This window comes from Paroedura picta, chromosome 10 (genome assembly GCF_049243985.1).
Source record: "Paroedura picta isolate Pp20150507F chromosome 10, Ppicta_v3.0, whole genome shotgun sequence".
Taxonomy (NCBI): domain Eukaryota; kingdom Metazoa; phylum Chordata; class Lepidosauria; order Squamata; family Gekkonidae; genus Paroedura; species Paroedura picta.
In genome coordinates, this window is record NC_135378.1 from 73,789,149 (window position 1) to 73,809,733 (window position 20,585).

The 20,585-nt window shown below is 40.9% G+C and overlaps 1 protein-coding gene across 14 annotated transcripts in view; it reads right to left on the bottom strand.

Moving 5' to 3' along the window:
• Window positions 1–20,585, bottom strand: part of PDLIM5 (PDZ and LIM domain 5) — a 132,222-nt gene that overhangs the window by 25,274 nt on the left and 86,363 nt on the right. For all 14 annotated transcript variants that reach the window (XM_077300857.1, XM_077300862.1, XM_077300856.1 and 11 more), the window contains one exon: window positions 11,037–11,221. In XM_077300857.1, coding sequence (XP_077156972.1) covers window positions 11,037–11,221 — 185 coding nt within the window. The remainder of the gene's footprint in view (window positions 1–11,036; window positions 11,222–20,585) is intronic.

Here is a 20,585-nt window from a genome sequence, read left to right on the forward strand (position 1 = left end):
ATGCGTCTGTATCTAGTGCAGCTATTTCTTACAAGCAGACTTCATCATTCATTAATCAACGTTAAACTTTTATACCACCCTTTGTAGAAAGAGACTCAGAATTGTTTTCCTGTTGTTTTCTGACTCCATGTATATATGCCTATAAAGGAGCAAACTCCCCCCCCCCTTTCTGCACCCTGCTGAATGGTTGCCATCAAGGTACCAAGGAGTTTCAGCCAGGAAAAATATGTCAAGATCAAGCATAATCCCATACAAATTTATTTTGCTTAGCAGAAACAACAGAGGAACACCTCTCCAGGTACCTGCCCATCAGACAGCTAATTAGGACCTCATTGAAATTTATTGGAGTACAGCTAATACAAAAAGGATCTTGGCACACTAGAAGCCAAATCTTGGAAAGACTAAAAGGCTACATAAGCCAACCAACAATGAGGATTTTCATTCAAGACTGATACTATTCTGAGTGGGTAGAATTTCCAAGCATAAATCCTAGCTTGAAGAAGAAGAAGAAGAAGAAGAAGAAGAAGTAGTGGTAGTAGTAGTAGTAGTAGTGTTGGTTCTTATATGCCACTTTTCTCTACCCAAAGGAGGCTCAAAGCGGCTTACAGTTGCCTTCCCATTCCTCTCCCCACAACAGACACCCTGTGGGGTGGGCGAGGCTGAGAGAGCGATGATATCACTGCTCGGTCAGAACAGTTTTATCAGTGCCGTGGCGAGCCCAAGGTCACCCAGCTGTCTATATGCTTTTGAACTTAAGATTTCACTGATTCCTCATTTGAGTTTACTGGGGCCTCTGGCTGAGATTAGACAAATGCCTGGAACCTCCATGGACCAGTACCTGAAAGCCCCGCTTTATCTTTTTATCCTCTAGCCTTCTGAGTGAATCATGCAGCACAGAGTACATGTGTGTTTGGAATATCTGTATTTCAACACTGGCACTTCAGTGCTGAAGTATTATTTCTGTCACGACTGCTTGAATGGGCTAATTAATCCACTCCATAAGCTCTCTTTGATTTCACCATATTCAGGGTAGTACTTCTTCCAAACCTGCATTAGGAGCTTTGCCACTTGTCAACAATACTTTTGTAACTATTTGTGTGTGTGTGTGTGTCATTTGTTGCCCAGATGGGTGCATTGTTTAGCTGGACTTTGAACCTTAAGCCAGCACTCCACTCATTTCAGAGGGTGGAGGAGTAAAAAAGTAGCTGTCTTATATTTGAGCTACACTAGAGTGAATTTGGCCCGGAGTAGGCCACATTGAAAAAGACGTGTTCCTCCTGACTACACATTGGAACATAATTTAAGTTGAACTGATTTACTGAACATATTACAATGTAGTTTAGGGATGGACACAAATCACATTTTGTAGTTCATTTTGGTTCATGGTTCGTGGCCAAACCACAAACTGAACCATGATCCAATACAAACTGGGAGGTTAGTTCACAAAATGAACCAGTTCATGACCTCTGTTTTCTTCTCCCCACTGCATTTAGTGGGGAGCAGAAAGAAGGGGCTTAAATGGCTCTGAGCTACTTAAACCCCTACTTTCTGCTCTTCACAAACTGCCATGAACTGCTTTAAAATTTGTGGAATTTCATGGAAGCTCTTCAATTCACAACACCCAACCCACCAAAATTTGTCATGAACTTTCAGTTAAGTGAACTGGTTCATATCCTTCCCTCATGTGGTTCACATGCCATGTCAGACCATGATTCATATCCTTCCCTCATGTGGTTCACATGCCATGTCAGACCACTACAAGGGTTGTGCTCACATACTTCTATGGTTTGTATAGCTATAATTTGACAACATGGTTCTAATAGCAAACCATAAGTTTACTGCAATCCAGATGATTATCCAGGATGGTGCAGGTAATCACTCTTTGATGGCAACGTGCACCATCACTCTTAAGGCTGCAGGAGGTTCTGCCTGCAGCTGTCGTGCCATTTCCCCTCAGTAAGAGCACAGCTTTGAGCAAACACTCTCTTTAAAAAGTCATCTTTTTAAGCCAGTTTGGTGTAGTGGTTAGGAGTGCGGACTTCTAATCTGGAATGCCAGGTTCGATTCTACGCTCCCCCACATGCAACCAGCTGGGTGACCTTGGGCTCACCGCAGCACTGATAAAGCTGTTCTGACCGGGCAGTAATATCAGCGCTCTCTCAGCCTCACCCACCCCACAGGGTGTCTGTTGTGGGGAGAGGAATGGGAAGGCGACTGTAAGCCGCTTTGAGCCTCCTTTGGGTAGAGAAAAGTGGCATATAAGAACCAACTCTTCTTCTTCTTCATCTCTAATGTTAGAAAGACTGAAGAAGAGGTTCTCCAAAACACAATTTCTGGGAAGATAGTGTTATCAACTTTATTGCCACTGTTGTCTTCTTGAATACAATTATGGTTTTCATTGAAATGGGCCAGTCAGCACCTCTTCCACTTCACTGCCACCATTGAGAGTTTTCTCTCTATCCAGCGTGGCCATGTCAGTATGAGAGACAGCACACACACACACACACACACTTCAGTCACCTGACTCTACAATGGCTTATCTTGCTGTCCATTTGCTCATCTTTAAACTGTCACAAAATCCCATTCATTTTTCCTGCAAGAGATTAGCACGACAACTTCTCTGGAACTGAATGCAGGAACAGTCATATCATGTTTGACAACGCCATGGCCATATAGATTTACACCCACATTAATACTGAATAAAAATAGCTGCAATATCATAAAGAAATCTGGCACATCTAGCAATTCAATAAATATAATACTTTTTAAAAAGAAAAAATAGAACATTCAGTACACGGGGTTGAAAGCTGGTTTTTCTCCCTGAGACATATGCTAATTCGGGTAGAACACTTTCAAAACAAACACTATATATATATAATAAATAAAAGACTGAAAAGGAGAATACCTTCACAATGACACACACACACAAACACACACACTCCCTCTCTCTTGTGTGAGACAGCTGAATATTTTTAGCCTATTTTAATTTATAGCTACCTACTTTTAAAAGAAACGCAAAAATATTTTTACTTGCACTGTGATTTCAAAAGGTTAATATTTCACATTACACATAAATACCCCAGCTTAAACAGTTGACATTTATGAATAGCTTTGCTGTGGTTTCACAATAGACTCTGCTTGGCTACAGTGGAATTCACATTAGTTAACTTGTGAGCACTTCTGGTATGCTGTCCTGTGACAGAAAAACAATTTGGAATTATTAATACCAGACCATCCATCTATCAGAATCAAACTCCTTCAGTGTTACTATTGAACCCACCAGTTACACAATACCTGCTAGCTAAGGAGGGGGGAAAAATCCCATTGCTTAAATTTGCATCCTGCTCTGTTCTGGAGACTCATTACAGGCAATGCAATTCAAAATGAAGTATAAATCAGTACTGCATTTCATTTCAGTACCCAGGGACCAAATGGGTTGTAAAACAGAAGCCCCCTTTTCACAAATACACTGTTCAAGATTTTCTAGGGTTAACAGGTAGTGCTTGGCAACTGGTGGGAAGGTTGTGGGGAGTGTCCTGGGAGGAAAATTAAAATGAAAAATAAGGCATTCTCTGTGTCTAGGAAAGAAATCTGGCAATTCCTGGAGCAATTCAGGAGTGACAAAGGATAGTTCTAGGAATCACCAGAAGCTCTATGATGAGAATTTACTGTAAGTAGATGATGCCTTATTTTTCTTTTCTAATTTTCTTCTGCTGCCGCCAGACAACATGACCCAGGGCAAGAGATCCTCCACCTCCACCAGAGGCTAGGCAGCCCTAACGTTTTCCTAACCTGAGTGGATAAGGTCTGATATAATGCAAACTGTAATAAGAATTGATTGTATAATCCAAGGCATAGTCATTGACTATTGTATTTCTTTCTTTAAAATATTCATTAGCCTCCATTCTTCCTTATGGAGCTCAAGGCAGTGTACAATAAACTAAGCATATGCTGACCTCTATCGATCACAATTATACCCCATCCTAACTCCACAGTCCTTAGAACAGTATGCATAGTATTCCTTTTTTACAATTTTTACAATAACCCTCTGAGAGTGTGTGACTGGCCCAAGGTCACCCAGCGAACTTCTTGATAGTCTGAGATTGGAATCCTGGTTGTCCAGATTTTAGTTCTATACTCTTTCTCAACAGGGTTTTCTTGATGGCCTTGGAAGGGTCTCTCCGTTTGGGTGGAGTTAATTTTATGTTTTTTAAAAATAAAAATGATCAGTGAGATGACTGATATAGTTATGCTGACCCTCCCTCCCAAAACGGTCAACGATGATTCTGTAGGGGGTGAAAAGTGGAGAGATCCTGGCCATAAAATTCCTTGCTGCCCGAGGCTTGTTGTACATGAGAGGTAAGTACTCTCATTTTTATTTAACTGCATGGGGGGCGGGAATGGCAGGGGATGACAGCGTGGCATATGCCTGCCCTAGTCCTGTCCCCAGCCCAGTGGAGTAGACTGCTGGTCAGTTTCTGGCATTTGGGAAGGAGGGGGGTAAGGCCAATGGAGCATGATGTCACATCCAGTGGGAGGGTCTACATGCTGTGGGTGGCCACACAAGCTATCTTTTGTCTAAAATGTCAGGGTGATGCTATGACCACATGTGACTGGTCCAGAATTCTAATGTACATGGGTCATGATCTGCAAGATGGAAACTGCAGGGCTGATTTGCCCTGGGAGGAAATCCACCAGTTTTTAATCTTGATTTAATTGTGTGTTGGCAAACCATAGCCTTACTTTTGTGGCCAGCAGTAACAATAATAATCAGCATTGGTATAAACCTTAAGAGCCGAGGCATTTCGTATAGACTAGCTTGTTGCTAATCCGTCACAGTAATTTAGATAAAGAGAAAACAATTTAGCTTGAAGTAAACGATTTTTCTACAGGTATCATCACAGCTTATCTCTTGTCAATCTGACTTTCAATATTCAACCTGAAAGCACAGAATTAAAATGCATTTCAAAATGAACACATAGATAGGTGTGCTTATCGAGGTTTGGCTCATTTTTTAAATGCTCACATTGATAACTTCCTGAATGTTAAAATAGGTTTACATTTAATGGTGGCTCAGAAATTTAACGGTAAATCCAAGCGTACCACTTGTGGGAAGTACAGGGAAGCAGATTTAGCAAAGACAAAACTGAAGGTCTGCAGGATGGAACCAGGAAGCAGAACTAGTGTATGAATGCAAACATATGTTTCGTGGCTCTTTGTTTAGTTCTGAAACATTTGGCTGGCTTTGATCCAAGCAGTGACCCGCTGAGCCGCTTCCATGGGCACAGAAGGGTGGTTACTTTTAATTCAGCCTCAAGAAACTTGAACACTTCCATTTTTCTGGAATACAGACTTATTTTGTTGACTGTGGCAGACGGGCTGTAAACTATCTTGCCACCTTAGGTAAAAATAGGGTAGGAGTAACCAATTCTCTGCAGTTTCTGTGAGTCTGCAGGGAACCTAGACCTAACTGATTAAAAACCCAATCATGTAGTTTGGCCCTTAGCACACATCTTTTCTTCTAGGAAAACATAAAATGATGACTAACTACACCCATGCCACACAGAAATCCTCAACACACTAGACCGTCAGTCTTTAGGATTGTGCATAGCTGACAAATTTGCTTTTTTCTGCATCTTCCAGCTTATTTTGCAGCCAACTGGATGGCCACACAGCCTGGCCTACCTCACATGGTTGCTGTTTCATTATTGGTGAGAAAGCAGAGTACGAATGAAATAAACACACTTTGCAATTAAACTCAAAAACAGTCATTCTCAGAATAAAAACAGACTCTTCATTAAAAAGGTAAACCACCGTATATAATTCCTTTTTGCACTGAAATGCCTCCTTATCCCATTCAGCCCTGTTGAAGGCTATTTTTTTCATCTATCCCACCTTCCTTGAGAGATTTAATGCAGCTAATAAATGCCAAAAAGAGATTTAATAAAACCATCCTGTCACCAATGTCAACAACAAAAAAATCAACTAATAATAAATACATCGAACACAATGAAAAGCCTCAGCAAACACAAAAATGAAAAACGCCTCTGAAAAATTCAAAGGAGTAGCCATGTTGGTCTGAAGTAGCACAATAAAATCAGAGTCCACGCCTTGAATAAATCTTTGTTGGTCTTAAAGGTGCTAGTGGACTCTGATTTTATTGTACCTCTGAAAACAATGGTCTTGTAAGTCTTCCTACATCAGGCAGCAATGGTGCCCACAAAAGCCTATGTGGATGGTTATTCTAAAGAATTGGCTTCAGGACCAAAATGGGCCTGAATTAACAAAAGGATGAAACAAGGCTATGACAGAGCACTATGTAGTAGACTGGAGAAGTGCAATTAATGGAATGTATCCCCTCAACATGTCTATCTTGGACACTCAGTGAAGTTTCCTTGTCAAACACTCACTCATCTACTGTTGTGTTTGGGCTAGTTAGCCTGATCCAGTCAGATTTCAAAAGCTAAGCAGGGTCAGATCTGGTTAATACTTAGATGAGAGACCACTAAATAAGTGCAGGGTTCCTACACAGAAGCAGGCAAGGGCAAACCATCTGCGTTCATCTCCTGCCTTGAAAACCCTGCAGGGTTGCCATGAGTCAGCTGCAGCTTAACAGCACTTCCTACCAACACTGCTAATAAGGCACAAGTCACCTATGTCACATATTTATTTATTTGATTTATATCCCGCCACTCTCCATGGACTCATGGCAGGTAACACAACAGACTAAATCCCCCCCCCATTAAAATCAATCACAATCCCCTATTCTCATTATTAAAAATCCATAAAATAGCCGTATAATCCCCAATCTTCCCCAATATAGACAACCTGCTTGATTGTATACAACCAGGTTCCCACACTGATCACAGGACCTCTAGAGCAGGCTTTCTCAATCATGGTTCCATGAAAACCCAGGTTTCTGGACAGCCCTGGAAAGGCTTCCGGGATGGTGGGAGTTAATTCATTTTTATATATCTTTTAAATTTGTTTAACATTTATCAAATGATATGACCATATGTGATCATGTTAACCTGCCCCCCTTCCAAAATGGCCAATGATGGTCCTGTAGGGGGTGGTGGGAAGGGGAGGGGCCCCAGGTGGCGTGTACACAGCTACGCTCCCCAACCATATTCTGCACAATTCTGCCACTTGTGGGTTTTTTTGATGTCTGGAGAAGGTTTCAGGAGTTTATCAACAGTAAAAAGTTTAGAAAGGCTGCTCTAGAGCAAGAACAACATGATATTTGGAGAGCCAGTTTCGTGTAGTGGTTAGGAGTGCGGACTTCTAATCTGGCATGCCAGGTTCGATTTTGCGCTCCCCCACATGCAGTCAGCTGGGTGACCTTGGGCTAGTCACAGCACTGATAAAACTGTTCTGACTGAGCAGTGATATCAGGGCTCTTTCAGCCTCACCCACCTCACAGGGTGTCTGTTGTGGGGAGAGGAATGGGAAGGCGACTGTAAGCCGCTTTGAGACTCCTTTGGGTAGAGAAAAGTGGCATATAAGAACCAACACTACTACTACTACTACTACTACCACTACTTCTTCTTCTTCGAGCTAGGATTTATGCTTGGAAATTCTATCCACTCAGAATAGTATCAGCATATAAGAACCAAATCTTCTTCTTCTTCTATTATTTTCTGTAGAATGCCTAATCCAAGGAAGGCAATGTATAAATGCTGACCAGTATACAGTAGTAGCCATCAGTTTTATGTGAGCAGGAAGATAGTAAAATGACCTTATCTAGTGTTGTTTTCAGAATACCTAGCAACCTCTGGGAAATCATATAAAACTCCACAGAAATCAGTACTTTACAGCCATCACACAAAACATCCTGAAGGTTTAACATTAAAGGGCATTTTTGTTAGATTTGGTTTATTTGAAAAGAGCACACCAACCTCAAACAAAAGCTTTTGTTTAGATCAACCCTCACTTTGTCTGCCACATTTTTCTTGCATTAAGAAAAACGCCAGCTGAGCAGGGCAGAGATGCGATGATTTATCGCCATCTTGAGGATACTTTGAAGTTCCACAACTCCAAGGCCTGAAAACTTACTCATTTTATTAAACCACCATAATCCAAGCATACGCTACAGAGACATTATTAAATTTAAAAAAAAAACACCCACATTAACACCATATGTTCTCTCTTATTTTGGGATAAATTTGATTTCATTTTCCAGCTTGTAAGCACGTTTTTCAAAGGTGCGAAGTCCCTTTATAGCATGGATGAAAATATTGCTTTACAACTTGAGCCCTGCCAGAAGAAGGCAAGAAAAGATCATTTGGATTTTGTGAGAAAGCTGGAGGTTACAACTGCTGTTTATTTAGAAGCTTGAGATTATTCTTTCTTTAAAAGCAACTCTTAGTAATGGAAAATTTTCCAAACAGGAGATGGCTAAGATGCTACTATTCACTGCAAAATCGGTATTTTGTTAGGCGCATTTTGACAAGACAGCCCTGCAACACAGAATTACAGGTACAGATAGTAGAAAACAACAAGAACCCAATAGCAGCTTAAAGACTAACAAAATTTGGTATGAAGTTTTTGTGTCTGCTCACTTTTTCATATACAGCTAGAATGTGAGGCGATATGTCCTTATATCTTGTGGAGTGATTTCAGAAGATCTATTACTCTAGCAGGCATGATTGGATTAGGAGGTGTGGAGAAATCAACATTGGTAATGAGACAGGAAACCTAGGTCTTGATTCAGTCCAGGGGAATGCACTGTTTTGGGCTTCATTATCTGTTGCAATTCAGCCCTCTCTCTTTCTAATCTCCCTTTGAAATTCCTTTGTAAGACAACTAGAATTCTTAGGTCAGCAACTAAATATCCTGGAAGGTTAAAATGTTTCCTCACTGGCTCCCGGATGTTGTGGCTTCTAATGTTAGACTTATGTCCATTTTTCCTTTGTCGTAAGGAGAGACCTGTTTGTCCAAAGTAGGGTGGAAAGGCATTCCTGACATTATGGACAGTGTCCTTGGGGAAGCTGTGCATGTTCTATGGCTTGCTCTTATGTTATAGGGCACAGGACAGGGTCACCACTTTGTTTTAAGACTGCAGGGTTTATATGTACATTATCGTTGCATTAGATTGCTGGCATGAGACACAGCAAGATGTATATTTGCTTGTACTGAATACAATTCCTGTGCACTCCTAATTTATTGCGTAGCACAAGAAATCAAGGAAGAGAGGTCAGCTAGCTTAATGCTGCCTTGTGTACAAAGATACCTTTTAAAATGTGCCTGCCTAACTTAACAAATATTTAAAGACCTTGCTATGTATTCTCTAGAACAAGCACCTCACGATCACTTATTCATCCATAATGGAAGTTACAGAAGGAGGATGAAACAAGTCCTATAATATGAGCCCCACTAATCATCCATCCAGAATTTCTTTACAACTTCAGCTTTTAAAATATAGTTAACTATTCAATCGCAAAGCTATCTTTTCACGTAAAACCTAATATACCGGATAGGCTGCATAAATGATATGTTCCTAGTTAATAACATCGGAAACATGCAAGATCTCACGACAACAACATTTTGGAAGCTAAGGAGAACAAAACAGACATCAAATGACTATGGTAGATTGATAATGGATAGGACTGAGAAGAAAGATTATACTCATATCTAGAAAAAACTGCATCCTATTATCCTTGATCTGTTTTTCCTTCCCTCTCTATAGCTCCTGTCCATCCATACTACAGCAGCGCAAAGATCTTGACTTCCCTATTATAGAAAGGTATGACGGAGTCAGATGTGGAGCTCTGACTAGAGAAACAGGGCTTTCTCTGTTATAGAAGATAATACCCAGTTTCATTAAAGGCCAGTTCATAAAAGTAGCTGAAATATATGAGCTTGAGGGGTGTAGAAGTAAGCCCCTAGCTCACAGTCTCTATCCCCAAACTGGACTTTATCAAGAACTGGAACCAATATATGTAGGCACCTCATGTTGCTTTCCCACCCCTTTCAACAATGGCTCCAGTTAGAATCATAGAATAATAGAGTTGGAAGGAACCTCCTGGGTCAACTAGTCCAACCTCCTGCATTATGCAGGACACTCACAACCCTATCACTCATCCACTGTAACCTGCCACCCCCTTAAGCCTTCCCAGAATCAGCCTCTCCATCAGATGGCTAACCAGCCTCTGTTTAAAAATTTCCCAAGATGGAGAACCCACCACCTCCCGAGGAAGCCTGTTCCACTGAGAAACCACTCTGACTGTCAGGAACTTCTTTTGGATGTTCAGACGGAATTTCTTTTGAATTAATTTCATCCCGTTGGTTCTGTTCCGTCCCTCCGGGGCAAGAGAGAACAACTCTGCTCCATCCACTATATGGCAGCCTTTTAAATACTTGAGATGGTTATCAAATCCCCTCTCAGTCATCTCCTCTCCAGGCTAAACAGAACAAGCTCCCCCAACCTTTCTTCATACGTCTTGGTCTCCAAACCCCTCACCATCTTTGTTGCCCTCCTCTGGACACGTTCCAGTTTGTCTACATCCCTCTTCAATTGGGGTGCCCCAAACTGAACACAGTTCATACCAAAGATTATATATGCTTCAGGACAAGTTGAGGCATCCAGTACAGAAATAAACTACCAGCTAAAGCCATATGTGAATGAGATATGAGAAGAATACAGATCAGATTATAATTTGGCAATCTATTATTCTTTATTTTTCTGCATGGATACATATTGGACTGGCAATCCCTGACTGGTCATAATCAGAAAAAGAACCTCAGGTCAAGAGTATAATTTTATTACCTGTATATGCTGAAAGACTTATTTGTTCCACACTGGTACTATGAGCATGCTTTTTGTGCTTTATTAAAATTAATAGGCTATTTTTAAAGCATGCAGTAAAAGACCTGTTTTTATTTATAGTCCACTTTTCTCACTGAAAGTCAAGACGTGCGAGCAAAATAAGACAACCAAGACACACTGACACTTAAAACAATCCATTTACTACACAAATCCACTTCCTTAGAGATATACTGACTAATATGTAAATAAATAAAACAAAGCAGTTTACCTGGTGGATTAGAAGACTGCCAGCCTGAGGTTTTGACTGCATACTGAGGTCCTGCTGGTTTGAAGCCTGAAGAAGATGCAGTATTGGCAGAAACTGGTCTATTTGCACCATTCTCTGGACTTTCCGGCATGTTTCGTACTGTGGCCATGGTGTAAGTGGTTAGTTGAGGTTGCTCCAGAGAGTCGCTATTCAGAAACAAAACGTTATCTATTACTATCCCAAAAACAATGGCAAAAGGAAGTTAGATGAAAACATTTGTGAATTTGTAGCAAGAATAATTGAGCAAAAATTAAACTGTGTTCTTAAATTCTAAGTTTGCTACTTTTAAGTTGGGAAATTCCTGGAGATTTAGGGTTAGAATTTGGCAAAGGTAAGATTTTGGAAGAGTAAGGATCTCAGGGGCTTCTAATATCATTCAATTTCCCCAGGGGAATTGATCTTTGCAGTCTGGAGATCAGTTGTAAATTGGGAGATCTGCAGAGCACTGAAGCAAGAGTGTTTGTTACCTTTATTGGCATTCAATAGCATTATTACAGTGTATAAAAGAGAAAGATCAAGCAACTGGAGATATATATAAACAACAACAACAAAACGATTGCAATAGGATACACTAAAAAAGCAAGAACATTAACATGTCAGATTAAACGAGGCAAAATTCTACAATAGGCTCCTAGATTCAGCAAGTTACATATATAGACTACAGTCCTTAATAATTTTTCCAAGTAACTTTGTGAATCATTTAGTGCAGCAGAGTTGACCTTCTCATCACCATGTTATGTACGTGTAGACCAGGAAAGACAGGCATAGTGCAGGTCTTTATATTTGCAGGACCTCAAGGTGCAAAATTAAACTTCCTCTCTGGTTGCTCCCACGCAGCTCCAGTAATTTTCTGCTCATATTCTTTAAAGCAGATGGACGCACACATAAACACGCACACCACACTGGCAACTACTGACCCACCATAAACAGAGACAAACTAATTCCTCTTTCCCGCTGCCTTCAAGGCCTGTTGGTGTTTGATAAGATAGCTAACTAATTTAAGACTAAAATAAACTCTTAGAATTTTACTCCTGTATACCATCTAATTATATCGTACAACAATCTATAAAAAGAGGCAATGAAATACATGTCCTGAAGAAAGGAAATCCCAATTTGCTGTTCAGCCACCAAATGAGAACTGTTCTACTAAATGCAGATTTTTTTTTTTACAAACACAGCCTCATTAAAAGGCTGATGTTGCTGCTGCCAGGGTGAACACCCTTTTTTCTGGAAGTCAGTCAAATCCTGAGTTTGCTCATTTCCAGAAGCAATATAAAATGTCAACAAAAATCAAGAGTCTTTCGTGGCTAGGGATATCTATATTCTTATATTTTAAAATAGCTCCCATTAGGTACAGTTGGGCCACCACTGTTTCATGTACCATTTAGGCCTTTATTCTGGGGATGTCAGTTCCCAGGTGGGACCTGGGGATACTCTGGAATTCCAGGTCATCTCCAGGCCACAGAAATTAGTTCCCCTGGAGACTAGGGCTGCTTTGGAGGGGGGACTGCGTGACATTAGACTTCACTGAGGTCCCTCCCTGCCCCAAATCCCACCCACTCCCAGCTCTACCCCCAAAGTCTCCAGATATTTCCCTATCCAGAGCTGGCCCCCCTACCTTATTCTGGTTCAGTCATGAATACGTCAAGCAATGTACCCGACTCCTTGCTGGTGCCCTCCTCGTCAGAACCCCCTTCTCCCAACCTCTTACACAAATGAGGCGAATGCTACAGGACAGGGCCAATGTGCATTACTAACATATCTATGACAGATTCAAGTGAGGAGAGCTTACGCCTTGAATAAATCTTTGTTGGTCTTAAAGGTGCCACTGGATTCTGATTTTGTTTTGTTATATCTATGACAGAGAAGATGTATAACTATGACAGACAGAACACATTTGTAGAAGACTGAACATGGTAACATAGTCATATCGCATTGAAATGAACTATGGATGCTATACGAAATGAAGGAAATAAGGCTGAGGCCCAGCTGAAGAGAGTGCTTCAGAAGAAACCTTTGATTTATGACTCACTCAGAAGCCTACTGAGGCTAGCAAGAAGATCTCTGTCAACAAGTCTGTGGCAGGCCTCACACACCAATTAATACTGAAAATTGCTTTTGTAGGATTTACTTCACCAAACTTTCCCTCAGGCTGGCGTTTTCTTCCTGTGGTGATCTTACTATCAACATTCACGTAATCATGGAAATGCTGTTGATATGCAAGGTGCCAACTTTAAAAGCCTCAACTTCCATAGAAAACAGCCTTCTAACAAAATTCCAGGCATTAGTCAGAGGCTGATTAATGGGGTAGCATTTGGGGGGAAAAGAAAATCCCAGATTAATATTGAGAAACAGTAACACAGCTTCTTATCCGTTTAATGTCTTCAGCAAAGAGGGAACGAGCCCCGTGACAATGAGAGATATTCTTCAAGGGAGTCAGCTCTTCCACCATGAAAAGAAATTAAGGAGAAACAAACTAACAAGGAATTCCTCTTTCCCCACTGCCTTTAAGGACTGTTGGTGTTTGATAAGGCTTTCCCTGAAATGATATGCAGGAGTTGCCTTAGCCACAGAGAAGCTGCCCCAGACCCCAAGTTGTGGGAAGGCCCCACTGGGCCTATGACCTTCCCTGAGACTGTCCTTTGTGCTGCTACTACACTGCTACAACTCTAAGCAAGGGATTAGCTAGGCCTTGCCTGCTCCTTCCCCAACCAATGGCCACTGATGCCAGCTACTGTCCTTGCTAGCGGACTGGCTAGGAGTAGGCAAATCCCCCCTTTGGTGCTTTTTTTGTGTGTGGGGGGTATATTGAACCAAATTTACTTTCTAGTCCCCCCCCCAAATAAATGGATCCCAAACCCAGCATGCTATTCAGTTCTGGACTTTTAAAAAAATCCAATTTTGGGGGGGAGGGGTCCACTTTTTTCTCAAACCAGTTCACTTTAGGTAAAGACCCCGAAGAACAGAGCACAGAGAGGTAAGGCAGGAAAAGAGAAGCAACTCAGCTTTGCTGATGTCACCTGATGGTGGAAGTGCTGCCAAATCACAGCTCACTTAAGGTGACCCTTATAGGGTTTTCAAGGCAAGAGACATTCAGAGGGGGTTCAGAGGTCTCCCATCCAAATACTAAACAGGGTTAATGTTGCTTGGCTTTTGAGATGAGACCAGGCCAGCCTGAGCTATCCTGCTTCTGCCTTATACTGTTTACATGGATGTAGTGTCCCTGACAGGTTGTACCATATACTTCTGGTGTGTCCTAAGTTTGAAGTATTTCGTCGCCCGTTAGCTAATTATCTGAAGAAATTGAAATTCAGCTGTGTTAATGAGAAACACTGGATTAAAATGATACTAAATGTGAGGGACACAGCAACTATTATAAAAGTAGCAAAGTTTTTACTGGCAATTTTAAATGAAAATCTTTTACGATAGATTTTACATCTGAAACTGTTTGAAATTTTCATTTTATGCTTTGCATTTTTATGCCAATAAAGGTACTCTGAATCTGAATCTGCCTTATGTGTACATAGGACAACATATGAACTAACATAACAGCCCGCATTATCAAGCTTGTCCTTAAAAACAATGCCTTCCTTTCCACCCATAAGAAATAATGGCAGCCATTCACTTATTCATTTTATATATTTCCTGCTGTTCAGCCAGGGGGCTTTAAGGATGACTAAAGTAGAAGATGGCTTGGAACCTGCAAAGAAATTTCATAAGCAGGAGGGAAGGGGTGATTGTTGCCAATTTTTCATTCCTGCTGTATTTCTGACTTCCCCTCATGCTGTTGCTGGAAGACCCTGTCTTCCGGAAGCAGCATTTACAGGCACACTTTGGGCTCCAGAGTGAGGGGGTGGCAAATTGCAGAAGTACCAATTTCCTCATTGGGCATTTTAAACCGATGAACAAAGTTTGAGTCCAGGGACCAGTGGAGTTTTATTCAAGGCATACTTCTTCAGATGCTTGCACACGAAAGCTCATACCTTGAATAAAACCTAATTGGTTTTGAAGATGCCACTGGACACAAGCTTTGTTCTGCTGTTTCAGATCATCAAAGCTAACCATCTGAATTTAACCGATGGAAGTTAGCAAGGTGAATCTCGACTCGCCCTGACCTAGACAATGGGGGTGGTTTTCTCATCTAATTTCAGTGCACAGCAGAGAGCCATGCTGATAATGTGCCTGAAATCCAACACTTTATGTGGTTGGCTTCTATAGTTACCACATGAGGCTGTTTTGCTAGCAATCCCAAGATTCAGAAACCTATTTTCAGTCCTCTGAGACCGAACCAGACTCGCTAAATGCAAGAAAATCTCATCCGAGGGGACTATCTGAACGTGCAAACAGCAGAATTGATGAAATTTACCAAAAGATAAATTAGCGATAGTGACTAATGACGAATGAAGCAGAGTAATAAAGCAACGTCAAGTGAAGACACTATGAGCAATAACAACTGAACCATGGAAAGCACTTTCTAAAGCTGCGTTCTGTAAATCAAATAAGGACATACTAGTTCGAGATAATGCATTTTTTGTTACTCTTCTTTTGCCTACATTTATTTTGTATTCCCGATGGAACAACGAAATCTCCCTCGTGGCTTTTCAAGGGAAGAGATCACTGTTGTAATCCGGTCAGTCTCTTAATGAAGAAAATTCATTAAGCAGTTGATTTTCCAGTGAAGAAACATGGGATTTTGACACATGACCTGGTTTATCTCCTTGTACTGCTTTGTACAAGGATGTGTACTGTCAGTGTATTGTCAGTGAACAAGAAAATCTAAAATCAACCAAGAACTTTTTGGAAGAGGAAGAGCTTAGCAGCTACTCTCAACACTGTCTGCAAAGACTTAAGCTCATGTACATGCTGGGGTCCTAAGATTACCCAAGGAGTGCATTGTTTGCTATTCTAACTTTGAAAAGCAAACCCAAGGAGGCATCAGTGAATTCTTTATTTTCATTCTATATTTCAATGAGGATATTCAACAAAGATGATTTATCTGCAGGGTCCCCAAATCCTGGAACCATTAGGGACCCATTTTGAATTTACTTTTCGGAACATCATTGGTCTTGACACAAGTACCCATTCCTCTACTAAAAATCATTAAAATCAATAACAAAAAATTAAGTTATTACTAAAAGCCTGTTGTACACCACACTGAGATTTATAAAAGGAAATAAAGGAAAATGATGTCCAGTTACAGTTGTGACAGAATTTGGGTTCTTGCTACATTTACACCATCCATTTTTCTTCTAATCACCTTTTATATATTTTTTGACCTGTGGCATTGGAAATTAGAGTACTTGACTGCCAAATAACAAGTAAAAATAATGCAAATACAGGGCTGCAATCACAATTAGGTCAGAAGGCATGTAACACAGCTAAATCAGAGTCTGAGCCACATTCTGGGCACCCCACACGTGAACAGAAGATGGGATATAACTTTCAAAAGAAGTGAAGCAGCATTCCTTTCAAGGAGCTTTCTTCTCTCTGGTGGGAAACAGTGGTTGACTAAACAGCCTTGGCCATCAGGATTTTTCCTTAGAAGAATAACTTCTGGATACTCAACTGTATTATGAATTTTTGTCACAGGTAGGTAAGATTAATTTACAGTCTTGACATTAGCAATGTATACAGCATTCTAGATATGAACAATACATTTTCCAACCAAGAAGTGATGGAGGCTACAAGCCTAGACAACGTCAAGAGGGTTTACTGCAGAGATAGTCAACCTGTGGTCCTCCAGATGTTCATGGACTACAATTCCCATGAGCTCCTGCCAGCAAATGCTGGCAGGGGCTCATGGGAACTGTAGTCCATGAACATCTGGAGGACCACAGGTTGACTACCTCTGGTTTACTGGATAAACATGGAGAAGAGGTCTATCAATGGCTATTTACCAAAATGTACACAATGTCCTATGTCTAGGATAGTGATACTCTGTAAGCCTGATGCTTGGGGGGGACAACTGTGGGACACCTTCTGGAGTTCTGGCCTCACTGGTGGACCTTCTGATGGCACCTGGGCATACTGACCCAGCCACTGTATGACAGAGTGCTGGATAGGAAGGGCCACTGGCCTGATCCAGTATGACTTCTGTTATGTTCTTAAATGTCATTTATAATAATCTTGGTGAGGTAGGTTCTGTACATAGAAAATAAAGACTGCAAGATACAGAGTTTCCCAATGGTCCATAGCTGTTCTTGACTGAGATTTTAAACCATGCCAGTTTGTTCAACAATTTATCTACATTACTGGTCGTAACAGATGCTTGATGGTGAACAGGTTTGCTAAGAAACTGAATCCTTTTGAACCTTATGTTATTGGGAATAAACCAATGTGTGATACAGAACTGAGGAGGAGACAGGGAAGAAAGAAGAAAACAGTAATTCAGAGAGACCTACACGTTTTCTTTTGCTGTCATAGAAAAACACAGAAGCAAGCTGTAAGGGAGGGATCTTTACTTCATATGGCCACTTTGGAATAACTTCATAAACTTTCTGCTATCAATTCGACAGTGCCAAATAGTATTGTGTCTTTGATAAACAGGTGTTGCAGATTTTGTGTATATGTTGATCAGTTTACTTATTTCCTCTGTGTTCATGGAGTATTCCCAGATATTGAAGAGAGTAAGTAAGGGCTTAATATGGAGTTGTGTGTGAAATCCCTGGTGCTGCTTAACTACATTTATCTTTCTAGAAGTTTAGATGACCTATCTTATAGGAGCAGTTAAATCACTGACACCCATCAACTTTTTCTGCGTCAAAATTTAATTTTATTTATGGCCTCAGACTTCCCTTGATGGAGTTTTCTGTTCAAATGTAAATTGCTTCAAGTAGGGGCTTTTTAAAGGGGGCTTAACTATTTCAGTAAATGAAATAAACGAATCACACTGCTTCTTGCTTTATTTGGCCAAGTGTCCAAATTTCAAGACTTTCTCTTTTTTTTTGCAATCAGGTTGCAACTGACTTATGGTGACCCAGGAAAGTTTTCAAAGCATGAGATGTTCAGAGGGGATTTTATCACTGGTTGCTTCTGCATAGCACCCCTGGTATTTCTTGGACCGTTTACGCACTGGAGGTTTCATGCCAGGCTGCAGGCTGGAGTTTTAGTCATGGCAGGTTGCCCCACCTCTTCCTGCACCCACATGGAGGAGCATTAGGCCTGGTGCACTTCATCTACCCCCAATTTGTGCTCCTTCATGGGAGCTGGGGCAGTGAAGTTCCCAGTGCGTAAACAGTCCTGGTGGTTTCCCATCCAACTGTTAACCGGGATTGACTCTGTTTCAGCTTCAAGATCTGACCAGATTGGGCTGGTCTGGCCCATCCAGGTCAGGCAACATTTCTAGACCTAACTTCCAAAAACCTTACAATTACACTTCTGAAATAGGGAGGGAGGTGTAAAGCATGAAGCTTTGTGAGTAGTGATAACCTGAAGAAGACCCAAACCAAAAAAATGAACAACAGCTACTCAGAAAGCAGTAATGCAAGTTTTCCACTTAACATTCCCACCTGAAAAACATTTAATCCAACTTTGGAACAGTCTAGCTTGCTTGATATTTTATTGACAATGACATCTGTTGCCATTGGAAAAATGTTCTCCCCACATCTCTGGCAGGAACAGCCACAAGAGAGTCATTTTATACTGAAAGATACAGATTATAATGTAGTCAAAGGATGCTGTATGCCCAGTGCTTATGCTTCATTTATTCATGTTGTTTAAGCTACAATATTAAAATATTTTAAAAGTTAGTGTTCTACAAAAGTAGTAATAATACAAACTTCAAAATTGAGCAGAGACAGGATCAGCCCATTTAAACAATAAAATCTATAATCTCGTACTGTCTGCAGACATAAAGAGAAATATTTGGAGATGCCTTGTGCCAGGGACACAAAAAGAAATGTCAGACAAGAGAATTTCATAAGAGAAATTCTTACTTTCCATCCATGATCCTGTTCTTTAAAAAAAAAAAAAAAGCTCAAATCTTCCCATTGTTGATCACAACAATAAATATGTTGCTAAAGGGAACCAGGTTCCAGTGGCTTATAAAAAGAGAAAGGAGGAACTGCCAGAATCACAAAGGAGAAGAGATAAGTAGGACATTATTATTCAAGGGTTTTGTAGGAGGTTTTTGGGCACAGCACATGAAAACACAAAGTTGTCTTACGCTGAATCAGACCCGCAGCCCATCCAAGTCAGTATTGTCTACCCAAACCGGCAGTGGTCAAACACAAGAGTTTTTTCACATCACCTATTGCCAGATCTTTTAACTGGAAATACCAGGGATTGACCCTGGGACCTTCTGCATGCCAAGCATATACTCTACCACTTAGCCACAACCCCTCCTATATGATGGTATTAAACAGGCATTCATGATTTCAAATAGATTACGGAAGCATCACAACTTCTCTATCTACCTCGCCAACATCCCCTACCAAATCTGCTAATAATCAGCCACCTATTGCTTGTAGTCCATGACAGTGGTTGATAACTTAACCTCTGAACTTATAAAGGCGCTATCATGGAACACATCATTTAAACAGTGGCAGAACATATGCCTATCATGTAGAAAGTGCCAGGTTCAATCTCTAGTTTAAAAGATGAGGTGGTAGATGATGAGAAAAGCTTCGTGTAATGATTAGGAGTGTGGACGTCTGATATGGCAAGGCGGGTTTGATTCCCCACTCCTCCTCCACATGCAGCCAGCTGAGTGACCTTCGGCTCTCTATAGCACTGATCAAGCTGTTCTGACCGAGTAGTAATATCAGGGCTCTCTCAGCCTCACCTCCCTCATAGGGTGTCTGTTGTGGGGAAAGGAAACAGAACGTGATGGTCAGCTGCTTTGAGATTCCTTCGGGTAGAAAAAAAGCTGCTCTGAGATTCTTTCGGGTAGAAAAAAAGTGGCATATAAGAACCAACTCTTCTTCTTCTTCTTCTTCAGCCTGAGACCCTGCTGTCAGTCTGAGTAGGCAGTACTGATGTTGATGGACCAATGGTCTGATTCAGTATAAGGCAATTTCATATGTATTCAACCTGGAAAGAATTTGTCTGACTTTAAGCTAGATGTTAAAAAAAAATACAAAATCCTATTATTTTGTACTTTCATCATACTTCCTCATAGGCCTACCACTTTTGAAACTGTTTTCTTTACAACCTTCAACGCACCTCACTATTGTGAAAGACATATGGCAGCACTTTAAAATATCACAAAATTGGCAGGACAACTGAGACTCGGGGAGGAGGGCAAGGAGACTATTTCACAAAAAGGGGGGGTGACTTCACCATCCAGGTGTGGGGAAATCTTTACTGGAGCTTAAAAAAAAAAGTTAACTTACAATAAAGCAAAACAATCTCATTTCCTAGGTAGCCATATTTGGGTATTCTGAATTATGCCTGCTTCTGAGACACATTAATAGGGGAACTGCCCATGCGTGACTAGCTAGACTAGAGGAAAATACCTTGCTAGACACAATAAATGAGCCAGTTGCATCAAAACCATCAACACAGAGACGT